Genomic DNA, 20,243 nt, shown 5'->3' with positions numbered 1-20,243 from the left:
AGCTATTGTCATGTTGACAAATGTAGGGATTCCCTGCAGTGCTCCTTTTGAGATTTGCTGGCATTTACAGGCCTTGCCAGCACTCTCACCATGTTCTTCTGTGTCATGAATTCACTCACTTCCAGCAACCTGAACTTGATCCTAAATGTATATCAGAAATAATCCAGTATTCTTGCTTGGTAGAAGCACTAAAACCATTTGCAGGTGCTGTTTATTCATCAAGGACCCAGCAAGAATAACATGTCTGGCATAACTCCAGCAATGTCACTGTCACAGTGCTAAGAGGTCACTTCCTCAGCACCCTTGGCCTGTTTAGAAGGCCCTCAGGAGCATCCCCAGCACACCAGGCCAGCGTTTGGCCTTCACACTCTCAGACTCTGTCACCAGACCATCTGTAACCTCATTGGTTTTTGTTCTCTTCTTTAGACCTACATCGGCTCCGTTCTGGTGTCTGTTAATCCGTACAAGGAACTGGAAATCTACAGCAAACAGAACATGGAGCGGTACCGCGGCGTCAGCTTCTATGAAGTTTCTCCTCACCTGTGAGTGACCTGTGGGTAACAGAGCAGTTTGTGCTGTTCCCATGCAGATGAGAGCAGCAATGACATGTGAAAACAACCAAGTAGGACTTATCCTTGCACTAAAAATCCTAGAGATACAAAGGATCCTCCAGAGGGTGTGGTATATGGCTCTTTCTATTCCTGTTCCTGTCTCCAAAGAGGATGAGTTGCCTTTGCGAGAGCAGTATTTGGAAAGGGAGTTGGTTCCTTCCTGGCTGCAGGAGCAGAGTTGCTCACCCCTGGCAGGACAGGAGTTCATTGTTGCAGGGTTACTTGGGGTCTCTGTGTCGGGGCAGTGAGTTGCCCTAGCACACAGAGGTTAACCAGGGGAAGGAGCATGTCTGTCGTGTGGGGGTTTCTTTCCTACCTCTGCTCGTACTGCCTGACCAATATTTATCTGGTATTTCCCTTGTTGCTAAGATACCGTCAGCCTGTTGGAACAAGGAATGTATTTATTTACATGGTCTGGCCTAGTGAGCATTCCCAATTGCCCATTAAAAAAAACCCTGCGATTTAAAGTAATTTTTGAAAGCATTTGAATTTTTTGGCCGGACTGATGGTAAAATATGACTGAGAGCTGAGGCTACATGGCTTCAAAATGTTTTCTCTCAGGACCAAGTGTCAAATTCTGAGCACCTCTTGGAGGATTTTTGATGTTGTATTCTGTTTTGGGGTTTTTTAAGAGGTCTTGGAAGAGTAAATGATCTTGAGTGAACTATTTGGGTTCTTATTACTGGCACACAACCCAGGAGAGTAAACAAAACAGAATGCACTGCATGCACAGAGAAGGAACACCATTACTTAGGAAAGTCTGAACACTTGAAGTTGTATTTTTTTGTGGTAAAAATGTGATCTTTATTGCATGAACCTATATAGGGGGGAAATTAAACCTGAAAAAACCTGCATTCACACCTTCTCAGTTCTCCCCTTGGTCTACATGTACCAAGGGCTTCTGTGTCCTTAGATGAGTTTTGGGACTCTCTGGAAAATCCTAGGGACTGTGCCTCCATTTTTATGTGTGCAGGAAGTCAAGGACTGAGGATGATGGCAGCACTCAACAGATAACATGAAGTCTTAAGCAGATGTGCTTTGATTCCTGTATGTGGTGCACTTAAATCACAGAGCAGCTGATTATTTCTTAGGCTGTTCTCTTTTCTTTTAACTAGTCCCATAAGAAGTTGTAAAACATGCAGCTCATAAGTAAACGCTGGAGAACTGTGGTGCTGGATACTACTGCTGCTCCCACTGGGAAGACAGTATTTTTAACTGGTTTTGACACTCCATTAAACCCCATTCCATTATTTGATTATTTACATTGCATTATTTCATTATTTGCGCATTTAAAATTACTCTGAGGAGTATTGAAATGCCCAGTCTGCAGTGTGGTGCTCTGGGCTTCTCCTTTTACAGTAATCCAGGTGCCTTTTTTTTCTTCTTTCTCCTCTTTTAGACTGATTCTAGAAAGGCAAAATGCTTCAAACTGTCTATTCCAGTGTCAAACTATTTTAAGTCTAAGTCTGAGCTCTGGGTTCTCTGGGAAGTGCTTCTCACTCAAAGGAGGAAAGTTACTCCTCTGGGCTTGGAACACAGCATACCTCACAGGGATCTGTCACATCCTGTCCTGTTTATGGCCTATCAGAAGGTTTGGAGGTGGGGGCTGCAACTAAAATGATTCTGTATGTGCTGTGTATGACTGCTGGAGCTCATGGTGCCACAAACCACCCAATAAAGGCACACAGTCTAGAGGCAGTTCTTCAAATTTAAATTAAATTTACATTTATTCAGTTGTTTTCAAAATACTCCAGAGGCAGAGTTTGGATGGGAAGAGAAGGATGTGATGTATTTAGTGGGTAAGTGTGGAGTTGTGTTGCTGGGTAGCTCATTGGTGTTGCCTTAGCACCAAGTATTAATAGACTTGAGAATGCAACGGCTGTTACTTTGGTGTGATTCTTTCTAATGAGTTTCACATCATGAGAGGTAAAAAAAAAAAAAAAGGAAAATTAAAAAAAGCAAAGCTACTAAAAGGTTGTCAAGCATATGAAGACAGGATATCAGCTTGATCACCACATGTAAGACAACTGAAAATATTGTTATGGAGATTGTCTTAGGTGAATGTGTTGTGAGGGGCTGATGCTTCTCTTTTCTCTTACCCTCTCCCATTGTCCTTTCGCTCTGTGTGCAGTTGCCACCATTGTCACTCATTCTCCTGCTCTATGGTGTTTTAATTGTGTGTAACCTTTGGTATGAGATCTTGTCTGGTCTATGATGGGCAGAAAAAGAGAAGGGAAAGAAAAGCAACAAAGAAGGAAACAGAGGCAAGGCCAGCAGCAATAGATCCGGCTTGTGCAGAGAGGAGGTGTTTTGGGCAGTGCTTGGCCTAAGGTGGAGGGTAGCTGAGGGAGCCTCCAGGATGCTCCTTAGTCTGTGCTGGCTTATCCAGTTCTTCTCACCATCCAAGAGAAGCTGTGAAAGATTGGGCTGCTCTGCAGCCACATTACAGGAGTCACCCAAATAGCAAAATGCAGTTGTGGCCTTCTGAGTGTGTCATCACTTAAAAGATGAGCGAGAATAAACACCACTGGAAAACAAGGTGTTTCCTGAACATAAAGCTTTTTTGTCCTGTGAGACCAATGTTGAGAGATCATGTATATTTAGAAAAGTTGATCTGCACTTAGTCAACTTCTACAGAAACTCTTCTTGTCAGAGAGAGTCAGTTTATAAAGGAATTTGATATTTTTTGCTATGACCCTGCAAAAATTTGGCTCAGTGGTTAAAGTGTGAATGGAGGAGTGATCTCCTGTGTCATCACCGGTGCGCAGGAGCCACATGGTCTCACCTAGCCCGTGGACTGGGGCAAATGCTTCTTTTGGGATGTCTCTGCCAGGAGTTCTCAGTGTGGGATCTTCCTTGCCGAGGAGTCTCTGCCCTTCACTTGGGGAGCCACTCTAATGCCTGGCTGTCATTGTCCCTTAGCTATGCAATTGCCGACAACTCTTACCGCTCCCTGCGCACGGAGAGGAAGGATCAGTGCATCCTGATCTCCGGGGAGAGCGGGGCTGGCAAGACGGAGGCCACCAAAAAGATCCTGCAGTATTACGCTGTGACCTGCCCCGCCAGCCAGCAGGTTGAGACCGTGAAGGACCGACTGCTTCAGTCCAACCCTGTCCTGGAGGTAACTCCCTCAGAAACCTGGTGCTGAGTCACAGCAGTGGCACTCGTGTTTTCCAGGTGAAGGGGTGGGGGCAGCGGAACGCCGTGGGACCTGACGGGGCAGAGTGTGTCCTGGGAATGCTGGGTCATGGTGCGTGGGCAGATCATCTGCTCTGCACACAGGGGAATCCCAGTGTGGTTCCAGGCCAAAGGAATAGCTCACTTGACCCTTTCCACTCCACTGGGAGGAATTCTGGCATGACTAGGCTGCAAGGAGGGAGGCGAGTTTCGTGCGGGAAGAGCTCCGGTTCACTAGATCTGTCTGCAAAGGCAGAAGGGCCCACATCGCAGTGGGTTCATTTCCTAGTGCTGTAGTGTCCTCTAGTGTCCAGCCCCAGCTGTCTCTGTAGTGCCCCATGATACACCTACTCCATGCTCAGCTGGGTGCTGAATCCTGGAAAAGATGTGCTCCCAGGAGCTGGGAGAGTCTGGCAGGCCCCGATCTTTTTGGGATAGGGCCTGTTGTCAGTGGAGCTGCAGGTGACTGTAACAAATGGCTGTGATGAAAAAGCAGCCTTTGAAAAGGCTGTCAGAAATGACATATGTTGTCAGCAGTGGACTGGCATTAAAAGAAGCTTTGCTGGGGGGCCAGAAGTGTTTACAGAGGATGTTCGATCTGCAGTGCTCGGACGAGGTATAAAGGTCAGCATTAGAATTTGGGGATCAATCTGTTTCCTTCTTGGTGTTCATTGCAGGAAGAAAAATCCTGGGCTTTAGTGGCTGTAAACACATAACTGACAGCTTCACCATAGTGTTTATAAATAATCTTACTTGGTACTTATTTATTTTTTTCTAATCATTTCCATTTTAGGCCTTTGGAAATGCAAAAACCCTTCGAAATGACAACTCCAGTCGTTTTGGGAAATACATGGATGTGCAGTTTGATTACAGGGTAACTTGAAATCCCTGTTATATTTCAGAACCTCTCCCAGTGTAGCAGTTCTCTGTTGCCTGTGTGTTCTTGTACTGATGTGTGCATTGAGCAATTGTTTTGCATTTCTCTGATGAGGCATAAGCAGAGTCTGTGGTAGCAAAGTTTGGTTCCAGAGGGTTTTAGAGTACTCACTCTCTTTCTTCCCTTATTTCTCTGTATAAGGAGACAGTGAGATAAAATGCTCTTGTTTCTAGGGTGTATGTGCTCCATGCACATGGACACTTCCAAACTAAATCTACGTAATCCCACTGTGTTCTGAAGATAATCTCTGTCCTGTGTAACTTTGCACAGTGTTTGTTTCCATTCTGATCCCAATTGTCCCACACTGAGAAGATGAACACAGTGCAGAAGCTGAGGAGCTCAGCATCACCATCCTACAATCCTTTGAATGTCTCAGGATACAATCCCTCCACACTCATAGTTTTATTGCTTTTTCTTTACAAATTCCTTCTGAGAAGGAATTTTGCACAAGTCAAAATGCCATTCAGCACGTGCTGTGACTGTGATTGGTGTAATATCATGTCATTGTCACTGAGTAGCATATTTTGCATGCATTTGAGCACCCAAATCACTGTGTTGGAGCTGAAATAGAGTTTATGATACAAAATGACAGATAACTTGCAGTGGTTTTGTATGCTTTTCTTTCAGATCCTTTGCATAGACAACCAAGAAGCAGAAATATTTTCCTTTATGTTGATGAACTATTTCAATGTATCTGGTTTGATTTAGGGAGCTCCTGTCGGGGGCCACATCTTGAACTACCTCCTGGAGAAATCCCGAGTTGTGCACCAGAATCACGGTGAGAGGAACTTCCACATTTTCTACCAGGTGCTAGAAGGAGGGGAGGAGGACTTGCTGCGCAGGCTGGGTCTTGAGAAGAACCCACAGCAGTATCACTATTTAGTAAAGGTGAGCATTAACCAGTAATTCTTACAATATTTTTATAATAGGACCAGGATATTCTCAGTTGACTTTGTCATTTCCTTCCCTCTCTTCAGAAATATCTCTGAGGTGACTTCTGTAAAAAGAAACATACAACAGAAGTGCATTGAGCAGGGTTAATGTATCTTTAACAATTATTTATTTATTTGTGTCATACTGTGTCTCTTTAGGGTCACTGTGCAAGGGTCAGCTCCATAAATGACAAAAATGAGTGGAAGATTATGCGAAGAGCCCTGTCCGTTATTGGCTTCAGTGACAGTGAGGTGGAGGTGAGGCATGTTTAGAGGCACAGCTGACTTTCCTACTCTTACGGAATTTTTCTGCTTTGATTTGGGATTTCTGATTGAAATTGAATCAGAGTAAGTCAATTCAGAGTGAATATATTCTTTACAAAAAGCCTGATGTTCTCATGAAATGTCAGTTAACACAAAAACTTCACTGTGTGTTCATTGTGTCATCCTGACTTCTGCCTCTTGCTTCTATCCTAGGATTTGCTGAGCATTGTGGCCAGTGTTCTGCACCTGGGGAATGTGCAGTTTGCTGTTGATGAGCAAGGAAATGCTCAGGTCACTACAGAGAATCAGATTAAATACCTGGCTAGGGTGAGTGTACCGTTTAGGGAGATACTAGAGGAAAGGTTAATTGCAGAACTTTCCTTATTTTGAACTTGATACCATCATATAATTTTAGAATATGATTTAGAAGTTCTCATAATTTTTACTTTTATTTGACCTAAATAAAATGTAAATATTATCTTCAAAACCCATTAACTGACATCCTCTCTATCAACCACCTGATCCACCACTGCCTTGAGGTTTTCACCTTCAGGCAGAGAGATGGGAATAGGCTCTGGAGAAGAACTTTAAACAAAGACCCACCTTTGTGCTTTTGCTGAGTCAGTTCTTTGTGCTGGAACCATCAAGCTGATTCATTTGTTAGGTCATGTCACTGCCAGAAAAGAAGAGATGTGTGGGAGGAAAGGGAGGGATTGATGCTGCAGAAGTTCTGCAGTGTGAGTGGGAAATACAGGGTTGGTTCACTGGAATGGAATGTTAGGAACCGGCCTTTCTGATGTCTTAAAACTATTATTAGTAAATGGAACATCCAGCTTCATAAATCAATTTAATATCCTACTGCTTTACAGCTTCTAGCAGTGGAAGGCTCTGTTCTTCGGGATGCATTGACCCACAAGAAGATAATAGCAAAAGGAGAGGAGGTAAGAACAGAACCTGGGGATCTGGAAGGCACATGGAATTAAATCAACGCACCTTGAGTGCTCATACCAGAGCCCAGCAGTCCCTTCTCACTTGTCAAAGGACTCGGTGCAGGAGTCCCACAATGCACTGGTAACTGTTCATCAGGGAGGCAGCGATGGGAGCTGAGCCTAGACAGGCCATTGAGTGGTTCTTAATTCATGATGAATCAAGGGAGTGTAATCTCTCACTGGAGAGGATGTTGAGTGGCTTCTGTCTCCTCCTGCCTGCAGCTGGTCAGTCCCCTGAACCTGGACCAGGCAGCCTATGCCAGGGATGCGCTCGCCAAGGCCATCTATGGACGCACCTTCTCCTGGCTGGTGAACAAGGTCAACAAGTCTCTGGCTTACAAGGCAAGTGAACCTTTTATTTGTTGATATCCAACCACTTGTGAAAGGAAGTTCCAAATCTTGTAGCTGCAAAGCAGCAAAGTGCAAGTTTCATGCCTGATTGAGTTCTAAATTAACTTATTTTCCAGATTAAGCAGTATATTCTGGAACTGAATTATTAAGATCCCTCAATGAGTTGTAGCTGTGAGTACATGTCTACATATATATTTTTTTCTCTATTGCAGGAAGAAAAATTTCCAGGCTGGAGAAGTACAACGGTTCTAGGATTGCTTGACATCTATGGATTTGAGGTTTTCCAGCACAACAGGTTTGTTTCAGTGAAGGTCTCTTGAGTTTTGAGTAAACTCTTCATGAGTTCATTCATTATAGTGTTTTCTTTCTGTGGTGAAACAAGACGTTATTCCATCCCTGGTTCTCTTAATAAGAGAAAGAGGTGGCATTTGAACTTTGGGAAATCAGTTTAAAAACTGATAATCACAGGGACTCCAACACTTGGGGCATCCAGCTAATAATTAGCATTCATGGTTCGGGTATTTTAAATAAATTGTTGCTTTTTTGGTGTGTGTTCATGCAAAAGCTTGAGCTGTGCCTTTGTCGAGCTCTCTGGCCTGGGGGTGGCTGTTGTGGCATCTTTCCATGGTGGTGTTAAATCAGGGGATAAGACTAAGTCAGAGTCTGGAACCTCACTGGCAGGTAGCAGTGAACCAAAACTCTCCAATTTGTAGTGTTACTGGGCACTTACTAAAAGTTTTTATGTTCCTCTGTGCTCCCTCCTTCATGTCCATTTTTCACTCATTCTTTCATGAGTTTCACTGAATAGTAAGCTTACTAAATTTATACAGTCAGTAAATAAACTTTTCACAAAACCTCTTCTATTTCTATTGATTTACTATTTCATGCTGCTCACACTATTTATAGGTTCTTCTACTACTGCTACAGTCTTAGTGATGGTTTTCTGATTTTTGTTTGCAGCTTTGAGCAATTTTGTATTAATTATTGTAATGAAAAATTGCAGCAGCTCTTCATAGAGCTCACATTAAAGTCAGAGCAAGAAGAATACGAGTCTGAAGGCATCGCGGTAAGAGCCAATGTCATCCCTTCACTCTCTCCTTCCCAGCACCTCCCCACTAAAGTTTTCATGTGTTTTTCCAGTTTAGAATTGTTTTCACCCAAGTGTGATTTCTTGTCTTTGCAGTGGGAACCAGTTCAGTATTTCAATAATAAAATAATTTGCGATTTGGTGGAAGAGAAATTCAAAGGCATCATTTCTATTTTGGTGAGTTGAAAACACCTTTTAAAATGAAAAATTTGGGGCTGCATAATGGAAAACAAGGACAAGAACATAGGAAAAACCAGTTTATGTTAGGACTGTTTGAGCAGGTGGGGAGAGCAACAATACACTAAACACCTTTAATGGTCATTGTATCACCTCCGTGGGCTCTGGGGAAAGCAGCTCCCCATTCAGGCAGTCTGGAAGGAGGGAAGTGTTTTCCTTTTCAGCTCAACAACTCTTCACTCATTGAACTCAGAGGTGATTCCCTGTGGAAAGGCCAAAGGGCTAAACTGCGACAGTGTTTCAGTGAGACAGAGTGGGAGCTGGGCTGGGAACCAGTGAACCCAGTCAGAAACCAGTACTGGAATGTCTGTGTTTCTAGGATGAAGAGTGTCTGAGACCCGGGGATGCCACAGATACAACATTCTTGGAGAAACTGGAGGAAACTGTGAAAAACCACCCTCATTTTCTCACGTGAGTGTTCCCACAGCTGAAGGCAGTAACACTGGTTAGATCCAAGTGTGTGAAAGAGCCCAGAGCTTTAGTTATTCCTAGAAAACATTGTACTCATGGAGCAGTAGCATCCTTAGTGTGCTGGGTCCCACATAAAGGATGATCGAGTTTTCTTTTGCAAAGAGATCTGATTGTGATTTAAGATAACATAAAATAAGTTGGCAGTACGGACTGCCTGCCTTTTCTCAACACAAAGCTTCAGAATACAACAGGGACAACCAAACTTTCATTACTGAGTGTTCTGCTTATGCTCAGCTTAGGACCTCTTAGGACACTTCATGTGCACTCAGAACCCCTCTGCAAGGAAAGCTGAAAGTTCACCTCTTTGAAATACACATAAATACATTTAATGACGTTTTTGTGATATGCTGGTTGATAACTCTTGATTGACTTGTAGTCTTGAAAACTCTGCACGTCAGATTTGCATTCCCTGTCACCTAGTCCCACTCAGGGACCGAATGCCACTGTGGTCTTTGCCGTGAATCCCCCAGACTCTTGTTTCTCATGGAGCTTTTCGACTTCCTCCCCAGGCACAAACTTGCTGACCAAAAGACACGTAAGTCACTGGGGCGGGAGGAGTTCCGTCTCTCGCACTATGCTGGGGACGTCACCTACAGCGTGGCAGGTAAGTCTGTGCGTCGCCTTGCTCCTTTTCTCCTCCTCCCATCCTCTGCCCTTTGAATTCAAACAACTTCACTATGTAGTCAAGAAAAATCTGGACATAGAATACATCCACACATCATGCGATTAAGCGGATTAATTTCAAATCTCACATTCCTGCCCTTAAGGAACAGCGGTGGGAGCCTGCATGGTGTCTTTTTCTTCCAGGTTTTCTAGATAAAAACAATGACCTTCTCTTCCGGAACCTGAAGGAGGTGAGTGTGGATAGAGGATGTTTCCAATACACTGCAGAATGAGGATTTGGGTTTTGAAATGAGGTGGCACCCTGAAGTAAAGCATTCTTTGAGACTCTACCTGGAAAACACGTGTCCATAGGGCTGTGCTATGAAAAGAGCAGTTGAGGTGCCCAACATTAATTTTTATTATTAAAAAGTAACACAAACAGTAAAAACTCCAAGCAGAAACAGTTTTGTCCCGTGTTTCTTTGGCAGCTCACTGAGAAATGCTCAGTACTTTATCTCTGAAAACATCTCTATCTCTGCAGACCATGTGCAACTCTGAGAACCCCATCATAAACCAGTGTTTTGACAGGACAGAGCTGACAGACAAAAAGAGACCTGAAACGGTAAGAATGTGAGAGCTGGAGGAAAGTGGGGCGGTTTCCCTTTTAAAAGACCTGGGTGCTCTAACATGGTGAGCTCAGTGCATGCCCTTCGCATTCAAAGCTGGGACCTAGAGTTCTGCAGTCACCAGTTCTAAGTTAGCCCTTCATCCATAGATTCCTTTCTTTTCTCCTAGGCAGCAACTCAGTTCAAAAACAGCCTCTCCAAACTCATGGAAATCCTGATGTCCAAAGAACCCTCCTACATTCGTTGCATGAAGCCTAATGATGCTAAACAGGCTGGTATGACCCTGGGGACTCTTCTTTGACAGATATAAAGCAACTAGGTCCTGGTCAGTGAGGCACAGAAAGGAGCAGAAGTGAAGGCCTGCAGGATTAGTTCGTTTTGGGTCTGTGCCAGCACTGCTTGTAAGGAGGTGGTGGCAGTGCCAGCAACCAGGATTTGGAATGGGAGTACTGGTCTTCGGTGGAGTAGGGTCATTTTTAAAGTCAAGAATTATTAACCTACATAAATTTGTTATAATGACCTTTATTCTTCCTCATTTTTTGTTCTTGTATACGTAGAACATCCTAAAGGGAAACTTAATTTTGACACTAAATTATAAATTACTATAAAGGGATGGGGGGAAGGCAGGAGTCACAAAGTTATATGGGACTTGCACTGCAGGGATGTGTTAGAGGTTACAGATAATTGTGTAAGATATAACCAGAGGTGAACATTCTCCTTCTCCCGATGAAGGGGCAGCCACACATTGATCATGTTTCTCTATTTTCATGCTCTCTCAAGATCGATTTGATGAAGTTCTAATCCGACACCAAGTGAAATATCTGGGGCTGATGGAGAACCTCAGAGTGCGCAGAGCTGGGTTTGCATATCGAAGAAAATATGAAGTTTTTCTGCAGAGGTAAAGTTACTTTGGACTTTCTACTGCTGCTCTCTCTTCTTTGTCTTCATCCCACTGATGCTGAGGCTGAGGAGCTGTTCTGAACAGCACAGAGGCAGCCATACACCTGACAGACCTATTTTCTAGAGGAGGCCTCTTTCTCTTCTTCTTGATTTGGACTTCTGTCCCTAAGATTTCTTCTCCTGCCAAATTACAGGTACAAATCACTGTGTCCAGAAACATGGCCCACATGGGATGGGCGGCCCCACGATGGGGTGGCTTTGCTGGTGAAGCATCTTGGGTACAAACCAGAAGAATACAAAATGGGACGGTTAGTTCTTCTGTATTCTTAATTGGAGTGTATAATTTATTATTGCTTTTAAATAAGGCTTCTCTGCATAATGGGTGAGGAAGAGATTGGGGACCCCAAAGGGGATGCCAAGGGCAGAAAGCAAACTTCTCCAGTATGTTAAATGTAATTCTGCATTCCTATTTCTAGAACAAAGATTTTTATCCGCTTTCCCAAGACCTTGTTTGCAACAGAAGATGCTCTGGAAGTGAAGAAGCAGAGTCTGGGTAAGACACCCACACTGCAGTAGCTTCATGGGCAGTTGGCTGTCTCGTTTCTCATTTTTTGCTATTTATTCAGGGAGGGATTTCTATTTAAAATGTTGACTCTTTTTCTACTAAAATCTGCTTGGTCACAATCAGGAATTGCTGTTTTGTCTTGCAATTTCAGCAACAAAAATGCAGGCCACGTGGAGAGGTTTCTACCGCCGGAAGAAATTCCTGACCATGAAGCGCTCAGGTATGAGGACACAGATATGTTCCCCCAGCAGCCCCCACAATGGCTCCTGGTCCTTTTTATTGACATTCATTCATTGTATCATATTGTTAAAAACTTAAATTATATTCTTTCCCCTGTGCCTTGCTGAAGGCTTCCCTGAGCACTCCTTGGTGACAGTTTTGTCTGGAGTCAGCACTGGGATGAAGGACCTCACTCAGTGCAAAATCTTTGTGTTGTTTTCAGCCATAACCATCCAGTCCTGGTGGCGGGGAACCTTGGAACGCCGAAAAGCTGCCAAGAGGAAGTGGGCAGTGGAGACCATCAGGAGGTGTGTAAAGAGCAGCCTGACTCCTCAAACATCACTTATTCCCTAATAATAAGATGCTAAAATTAAACTTCCTTGTTACTGCAGTATTGGAGTTTTTAAAAATAAATTACAATGATTGAATAAAGCCTAGAAAATGGTTGGATTGAAAGAGACCTTTAGATATTACTAGTTTTGATCACTTTTCAAATTTTCTTAATACTGTTTTTTTCATCTTCAGGTTCATTAAAGGTTTCATTTACCGTAACCACCCTCGCTGCCCAGAGAATGAGTATTTCCTCGATTACATCCGCTGCTCCTTCCTCATGAACCTCAAACGTAACTTACCAAAAAATGTCTTGGACAAGTCCTGGCCAAATCCTCCCCCGTCACTCTCCGAGGTGGGAACGGCTGCCCTGGGATCTGGGCATGACATGTGGGATGAGGGAGAGGACCATTGGTATATTGAGGACCACAGGCCTGAGGGGACCCTCCTGCTCTCTGCAAGAGAACCAGGTTCCACTCTGCACCAGCATATCTGCTGGGGGAATTAATCCAGATATCGTGCATAGGTGTAATTACAGCACGTCTGTGAAATCAGTAGAGCTACAGTAGTGGAGGTTCTTGGAGTGTGGTGCTGTTGCAGCACTATTTTTTACTGGCTTTCTGATCCATTTCTGAAATTCTCTTCCACTTTTCTCTGAACGAATTCAGTTCCCTCCAGACAGTTTAAATTGATTGCAATGACAATGTCATTGCCTGTGAAGAACATGTTAAAACGTCTTCTATTGACATTATTAGTCTGCATCTGGCTGAATTGGTTTATCTGATCAAAACAAAACATTGCAAAAAATTCCAGTTACCTTATTCAAAGGTCCTTGTTTGGATTTCAGGTACAACTGGAAGGAAGGAAGGGCACAGCAGTGTAGAGTAGAGGGATCCTGGTATTCATTCCCCATTCTAAAGCAGCTGGAGAAGGTCACAGGGCAAACTCATAGAAAGGGAGAAAATAAACTATGTGTTTCATTCTAACAGCAACTCTGAGTCATGAAACAGCATTTTACCTCAGGAGTGTGTTCTCTGTAGTTGCTTCTCCTCTACACTGTCAGGTCTGTCAGTAGTTCTGAGCTGTTTATTATAAATTTATTAAGAATTACTGTGTGATTTCCCCTTCAGGCATCACAGCTCCTGCGTCAGCTGTGCCTGCAGAACATGGTGTGGAGCTACTGCAAGAGAATCAGCCCCGAGTGGAAGCAGCAGGTACAAGGCACCTTTAGGGCTTTTCACAAACCACACCAACGTTCCTGAGAACAGAACTCGGTGTTACGGACTGTAGGAAATGAAAGAGAGGAGCAGCTGGATAGGAGGGGTGAGGGAGTCGGTGCCGAGTCACTGCAGCAGTGGGGAGGTGTAGGGGCTCGTGAATTGCTGCATTCTGGGGTGTGTAACACTTCCACAGGAACAGAGTCATTTATTTTTCTTTAGGTGACAGAAAAAGACACTAAGAGACTGGAATGCACTTAAAAGAAAACCATTCTATACATATTTGAACACTTACTATTTAAACAGTTTGTGTAGCCAAGCCCCTACGTAATTTCTCTACTGAAAGGCCCTGTTATTCTGCTCAGGGAATATAAAAACCTTAGAAGTTGTGTTGGTCTTCTTGTACCATGTAAAGTAGAGAGTAAGAATGCTGCAGATATAAACCAAGTCATTTTCCAAGCAGAGAAGTCACATGAACAGTTCCAGCTGCTGTTGTAGCTAGAAAGACTAAGAATGATAATGAGATTTGATTCATCTTAGTCATGGAAAGGTAAGGGGGGGGAATTGTTATATTTTTATATTAAAAAAAAGACTCGGTAAAGAGGCTTAATAGGCAATGTAGGCATGCAACAAGTTGGATGTAACTGTAATAGCTGCCATGAAGATTTTTCATTGCACGATATCTCACCTTCTGAAGACTACAGTGCATCAGGGGATTAACACTAGCTCAGCAGAACACTTGCTTTTCCCCAGCAAACCAGGCTCACTAATAGAGTAGCTTTTATACCCATTTTTACCTGTAATTAATCTCCCCTTGTCCTCTCTCACAGCACCTACAGCATTTGGCCCAAGTAAAGCAATGGGGGTTTCCTGTTTCAGTCACTGGTTTTGTTCTTGCTGTGAAGGAGCCCAGAGCACAAGTCATGTACAATGTGGGGTGACTGTCCTGGAACTCTGCCACCTCAAAGGGACTAAGAGTTTGTGGTGACTAATCATCCAAACAGGAACTCCCAGGGCCACGCAGTGCCTTAATGGAATTGTGCTGTTTGTCAGGATAAGGTGGGGAATGCTGAGTAGATCAAAGAAGGTGTTACACAGCACTGAAGATGATGTGACTTTCGTCAGTGCTTCAAGTAAAGATACTGAGTTGCTGAAAGGCTTCAGGCAGAAAGAAAAGAGAGTCTGAAACATGAAGAAAGCCTGTAAGGGGTTGAACGGGAGACCAAACTGTTCAGCTTAAGGGGAGGAGGTTGAGAGAAACTCCACACTGGGAGAATTCTGAGACTTTTAAAATGTGGGCAATATCAAAATCCAGAGACTACAAGCCATGTCCAAATAGATTCAGTCAGGAAATATAATACATAAATAGGGAAATGAGAAAGAAGAGGATGAGTGATGTAGGGAGTATTTAATGTAATTTTGTGACTGATATGATTCAGGTCAGAACAAGATGACAGCTGCTAATGAGACCAAAAAGGGAACATCTCTTTGAAGACAAACGTATCTTTTTAACAAGGAGAAATTTTATACTAAACAAGAGTTCATCTTTTGTCCTTGCAGTTGGAACAGAAAGTAGTTGCCAGTGAGATTTTCAAGGGCAAAAAAGACAATTACCCTCAGAGTGTTCCAAGACTCTTCATCAACACTCGACTGGGTGAGTAGGTGTGGCCAAATTTAACAGGACAAAGGAAAGGGGGGATTTATCTACTGCCTTCTTGCTAGAAATGTCTTTCTGACCCCCACCTCTTTGGTTTTAATACAGGTAAGGAAGAGATACATACTAAAGTTCTTCAGGCTTTAGAAAATGAAGCACTTAAGGTGAGATATGTATCTCAGTACTTTTGTCAAGTTTCTAGAGTTATTCAGTAGAAGAGATTAGCTTTCTGAAGAAAGCACAGAAAGAATTTTACATTGTATTAAGCTTGTAATACTTCAGAGGATAGTCTGGGAACAGCTGATGGCTCAGAAAATAGAGATTTGGGCAATTTAATTATGTCAGTTAAGAACTGAATGAATGGGTTGCAGCTGAAGAGGAAGGGAGTAAGCTCCAGAGACTGACACTAAACCTGGGGTTTCCAAGCCCCCATACCTGACAGCTGCAACCACAGCAGTGCTGCTCAGAACTGCTCTGGGTCAGTAAAGACATTCTGCCACAGAGAACGGGGCTCAATTGCCTCTCCACTCCCAGTTTCCCAAGCACTGGTCAGTGCCTCCTGGCCACTCTCTGGGCTGGAGGGATTGGAGCTGACAGTTACACAAGTTGTGTTCTGGCCCTGCTAACTCTTGTTTCAGTATGCAGTTCCCGTGGTCAAGTACGACCGGAGGGGGTACAAAGCCCGAGCGAGGCAGCTGCTGCTCACCCAGAGCGCTGCCATCGTTGTGGAGGAGTCCAGGATCAAACAGAGGATTGACTACACCAACCTGACAGGTGGGAATGGTGGTGGGAACGGGGCTCACACCACTGCACTCAGTTCAGTGAGTACTAACACAAGATGGAATTTGTCTGGCCTGGACAAGAATGGAATTGGCTGATCCCGACAAGCATTTTAAGTCTGTAGTATGTTGAAATGGATTTTTTCTAGAGTTAAATTCCATAAAATGTCTCAAAAATCACTCATCTCCGCTAAGTAATTTCCCAGTTGCACAGGGGAGTTGCACCATTATTGCACAGCAGCTGCCTGGGGCGCTGCTGCAGCTTTTGGCCCTCGAAATATCCAGCAGGGGGGAACTTGGTGAGACGGAAAACTGCGGTCTGATGCAGTGTGATCCTTGTAGGCATTGGCTGAAACTTCTCACTTCAGCCCCTTGTACCCTCCTCAGTCTCTCAGCTGTCAGGTCTCTGTGCATTCCTGGGAGAGGTTGTAGAACACTCCCAAGGTCCCAGCAGTGCTGGTGACACCTGGCCACTCTTTCCCACAGGCATCTCTGTCAGCAGCCTGAGCGACAACTTGTTTGTTCTACACGTGCACTGTGAGGACAACAAACAGAAGGTAGGGGGACTCAGCCATCCCTCCTCCAGCCACCTCTAGGGAAGATTTAAAGCACAAAGAGCAGATCTAACTGGGAGGAGGCGGGGCACACAATGTGACAGGGGTGCAACTATGTGCCAGCTCTAAGGAGTATTTTCACTTCTATTTACTTGTGCTCACAAAGGCAGTTAAATGCCTCCCTGACACCAGATCCCATCAGCTCTCGGAAGCTCAGCAGGGTCAGCCCCGGTCAGTACTTGGATGGGAGACCTGCTGGCAATGCCTGGGGCTGTAGGTTCCAGTCCCGAGGACTTTACTGCCACTGTCCACGCTCCTGAGGCTGTGGCAGATGAACCTCAAGAGTTAAAGGGTGGGGCCGGTTCCGCACATGCTGTGCCTCACCTAAAACATCCACTGCTGAGGCTTCAAGGACACACCCACATGGGGAGAGCCCTTTCCAAATCTAGTTTGTGAAGCTGAACCGTACATACTTGTGCTCACAAGGTGGAGTTCACAAGTGCTTGTTGCCCAGTGAGATTGGTGCTGTCCCTTGTCCCTGTTGCTGATAGCTGGTGAGTGAATGAACTGCTACAGGTGCAGTGTGACCCCCTGAGATCCTCACCAAGCCTGGTCCACTTGGAGGAGTGTTTTGCCATGCTCACCTGTGGAGATAGCTCTGTCCCTGTTCCTTGCAGCATAGTAATTTTTGTACAGTGACAGCAAAGCCATGATCCTGAACCACGGTCTCTCCCCACAGGGAGACATTGTCCTGCAGAGTGACCACGTGATTGAGACGCTGACAAAAACAGCCATTCTGGCTGACAAAGTCAACAATGTCAACATCAACCAGGGCAGGTAAGTGACACCAAGCCCCTCCTGGGGGCTCCGTTGGCCCTGCTTCAGTATTAGAGGGCTACCAGAAACATTCCTGTACCACATCAAAATGCACAAAGTACACCTTAACTGGGCTCCGTTTCCTTGAACATGCTTATTACCTATTGCAGATAAGCATCGACACAAAGCAACCACTTACCCTCTTTTTCTGTGCACACTAGGCTTGTGGAGAGATCACACTCATCAAAGCTGTTCTCACCTCTTTCTCTTTACAGCATAAAATTTGCAGTTGGGCAAGGCAAAGAAGGGATCATTGACTTCATCTCGGGATCAGAACTGCTTGTAGCCAAAGCCAAGAATGGGCATCTAACAGTGGTGAGTGTGGTTTGGGGTTCACTTACACTGGATCCAAACTCAGATTTTGGCATGAAATCCTGTTTTCACACATGGGACATGTACCATGTGATGATCTTCCCAACGACACTGTCCTGGTCTCCCATCCTTTCTCCCAGCTGGAGCTGTGCACTGCATTTCTGCAGCCCTGAGGGCCTGCCAGGCTCGCTCAGACTCAGACTGCTGACACTCACTTTTTATTTCCCCCAATATTCAAGCTTTAACATTTTACTCTACAGCAAATCAAATTTTAAAAATACAGGTCGCAAAAACCAAAAAATCCTCTCCCCTTCTCAGCTGATTTGTGGTCACCCTGCCACTCAGATACAGCCACACAGCTGATGCAGGGCCAGACTTCACAAAGGAAGATTTGGGCAGGGCTCTCCCCACGTGGGTGGGCCCTTCCAGCTGCGCAGTGGATGTTGTAGGTGATGCACAGCATGAGCAGAACTGGCCCCACCCTTTAAGTCCGAAAGGGTCCATCTGCCACGGCCGAGCGAGCTTGGACAGTGACAGTGAAGTCCTCGGGACTGTCACAGCACCGGGTACCAACTGAGGCTGACCCTGCTCAGCATCTGAGATCTGACGGGATCGGATGGCAGGGAGGGATTGAACTGCCAGGAGACAGTCCCCACTGAGACTCAAACTCCCAACCTTGGGATTTGGAGTCCAGAGTGCTCTCCATTACACCACGGGCCCGTCTGATGTATGCACTGTCAGATGGAAGTTACTCAGAATTAAATCCAGAACAAATACAGACTGCACTGACTGCCCTTCCAGCATTAAGAGTCGGGAACTCCTGGTAGGAGCACAGGCTGCTCGGCCTCGCCATGAGCTCAACTGGAACTAGAACCGTTGCAGCATGTTTTGAACACACTTTCTAACCTGTCCTTCTCCTGCAGGTTGCTCCTCGTTTGAATTCCCGATGATGAAATGTCCCGTGGCATCAGGACCTTTCCCTCCATGGAATTGGCTGAACATTGTTCCCAGCAAACCCCCCTTTCTTGCTTTGCTCTTTCTGTTTACCAAAGACCTGCACTTTCAGAACAACCACAGAAATACATCCTGCTTTGTTTTACTATCAAAGTCCCAACAAAAGGCCTTCTCTTCCTTTCCCAAGTGGCAAACATGGGGTCCAATGCAGCGTTCACAGCTCAGGAAATTCAGCTGGGCTTTGAGGGGAGAGGGAGCTCTGTCTGACTCTTCATAGAATTTGAGCCCTGCTGGAAATGACCAAAATTTGTGCTTGTCATCACCAAAACGCACAATCAGAAAACAAGTAACTGCTGCTTTCTCAGCCAAACCAATGAAATGCTCAACTTCGTATTCAGAATGTTTTATGAAGAATTTTCCTCTGAAATATTTTAATGCTTTGTGTTACAATATAGTGAAGCCATATTGTGTAAATGAGTAAAACCTGTAAATACTTTATAGCTGAGGATGAGATGCACTACTAGAGATGGAGTTGATGTGGAAACTTATGTTTTAGATTTGGAATTTTTTTATTGTTTTTAGTTTATGGTTACCTGAAAAACCCATCATCTACTTTCTTCATTGATCTGGATCCAAGAGACTTACTTTTTTTGAACTCAGCTGTCCCATTTTTTGCTATTTTTATACCACAGTACTTTTTCATATCCACACAAACACAACGTAATGCAAACTGCAGAGGTTACCACTGCCTTGTGCTTCTCCAAACTGGCAGTGGAGCCTCTAGTCCTGGGCCACGGGATGCATATGGGCTTCCCCCCTCCTGCCTTGTACCTGCCTGTGAGGCACCACTGCCTTTTGTCTAAGCAACTCAGCAGGCTCAGAGCAGCACCTCCAGGAAAACATGGCTTTTGTTTCTAGCGGTAACTGGAAGTTTGAGTTCCCACAGTATTTGTATAAATGCCTCAGTGCTGCCTTATGAGGGAGGGCTGGGTCAGCACTGTTGCTGTTCCACAGCTCCAGGGATGTGGTTTGAATGCTGGCAGCTCTCAGACCACTGCAGAGGTTAATCCTCAGCGCCTTCACAACGGGTGCCTGCACATCACAGCTCCAGACCTCAGACAGTGCATCCTGCACTCCAGTTGCCTTAGAAGTCCTTCTCATTCCACCTCTATTGTGATGCAGTAGCACCAACAGCTCCAGCAAGCCCTTGAATGAAATCTAACCGACATGCTGCCTTCTCACACTGCAGTGACTCTGGCTTCTCTGTTCTGGGCCCCAACATGTTGCTGTTGTCCAGTCCTGCGCCAGGCCTGGAATGTTGGATACACTGCAGGCCATTTCCACCCCACGTGCTGCGGTGTGTATATGCAATGCTGTGTATGCTGGTATGTAACCTCTTCCAGACTATGCTGAATAAATTTTTACAAAAAACTCCACCACTTCTTGTCTTTGTTGTACAAATGTTCATGTTTTTTGGGAGGGAAGCCGTACCTTAGCCCTGCTGTATCGTCTGAGTCGTCGGCCCATCTGTCTACAGAGGGTAGTCCTGCTACTGTCCTTTACAAAGGGGCAGATTACTCCTACAGAGATTCCTAGGA

At 44.7% G+C, this 20,243-nt stretch overlaps 1 protein-coding gene across 4 annotated transcripts in view; it reads left to right on the top strand.

The window, feature by feature from the left end:
• Positions 1 to 20,084, top strand: part of MYO1C (myosin IC) — a 56,481-nt gene extending 36,397 nt beyond the window's left edge. For all 4 annotated transcript variants that reach the window (XM_071575109.1, XM_071575113.1, XM_071575108.1 and 1 more), the window contains 30 exons: positions 427 to 542; positions 3,534 to 3,732; positions 4,582 to 4,662; positions 5,434 to 5,613; positions 5,817 to 5,915; positions 6,135 to 6,248; positions 6,791 to 6,862; positions 7,133 to 7,252; positions 7,474 to 7,556; positions 8,222 to 8,327; positions 8,445 to 8,525; positions 8,905 to 8,996; positions 9,566 to 9,660; positions 9,864 to 9,910; positions 10,201 to 10,281; positions 10,455 to 10,560; positions 11,066 to 11,183; positions 11,380 to 11,493; positions 11,662 to 11,738; positions 11,902 to 11,970; positions 12,193 to 12,277; positions 12,495 to 12,654; positions 13,430 to 13,513; positions 15,077 to 15,170; positions 15,279 to 15,334; positions 15,809 to 15,944; positions 16,436 to 16,506; positions 17,243 to 17,340; positions 17,595 to 17,694; positions 18,615 to 20,084. In XM_071575109.1, coding sequence (XP_071431210.1) covers positions 427 to 542; positions 3,534 to 3,732; positions 4,582 to 4,662; positions 5,434 to 5,613; positions 5,817 to 5,915; positions 6,135 to 6,248; positions 6,791 to 6,862; positions 7,133 to 7,252; positions 7,474 to 7,556; positions 8,222 to 8,327; positions 8,445 to 8,525; positions 8,905 to 8,996; positions 9,566 to 9,660; positions 9,864 to 9,910; positions 10,201 to 10,281; positions 10,455 to 10,560; positions 11,066 to 11,183; positions 11,380 to 11,493; positions 11,662 to 11,738; positions 11,902 to 11,970; positions 12,193 to 12,277; positions 12,495 to 12,654; positions 13,430 to 13,513; positions 15,077 to 15,170; positions 15,279 to 15,334; positions 15,809 to 15,944; positions 16,436 to 16,506; positions 17,243 to 17,340; positions 17,595 to 17,694; positions 18,615 to 18,641 — 2,961 coding nt within the window. In that variant the 3' untranslated portion in view covers positions 18,642 to 20,084. The remainder of the gene's footprint in view (positions 1 to 426; positions 543 to 3,533; positions 3,733 to 4,581; positions 4,663 to 5,433; positions 5,614 to 5,816; positions 5,916 to 6,134; positions 6,249 to 6,790; positions 6,863 to 7,132; positions 7,253 to 7,473; positions 7,557 to 8,221; positions 8,328 to 8,444; positions 8,526 to 8,904; positions 8,997 to 9,565; positions 9,661 to 9,863; positions 9,911 to 10,200; positions 10,282 to 10,454; positions 10,561 to 11,065; positions 11,184 to 11,379; positions 11,494 to 11,661; positions 11,739 to 11,901; positions 11,971 to 12,192; positions 12,278 to 12,494; positions 12,655 to 13,429; positions 13,514 to 15,076; positions 15,171 to 15,278; positions 15,335 to 15,808; positions 15,945 to 16,435; positions 16,507 to 17,242; positions 17,341 to 17,594; positions 17,695 to 18,614) is intronic.
• The last annotated feature ends 159 nt before the right edge of the window (positions 20,085 to 20,243 follow it).

This window comes from Pithys albifrons, chromosome 21, assembly GCF_047495875.1.
Source record: "Pithys albifrons albifrons isolate INPA30051 chromosome 21, PitAlb_v1, whole genome shotgun sequence".
Taxonomy (NCBI): domain Eukaryota; kingdom Metazoa; phylum Chordata; class Aves; order Passeriformes; family Thamnophilidae; genus Pithys; species Pithys albifrons.
Note: the sequence above shows the minus strand (reverse complement) of the source record. Positions and strands in the feature narration are given on the sequence as shown.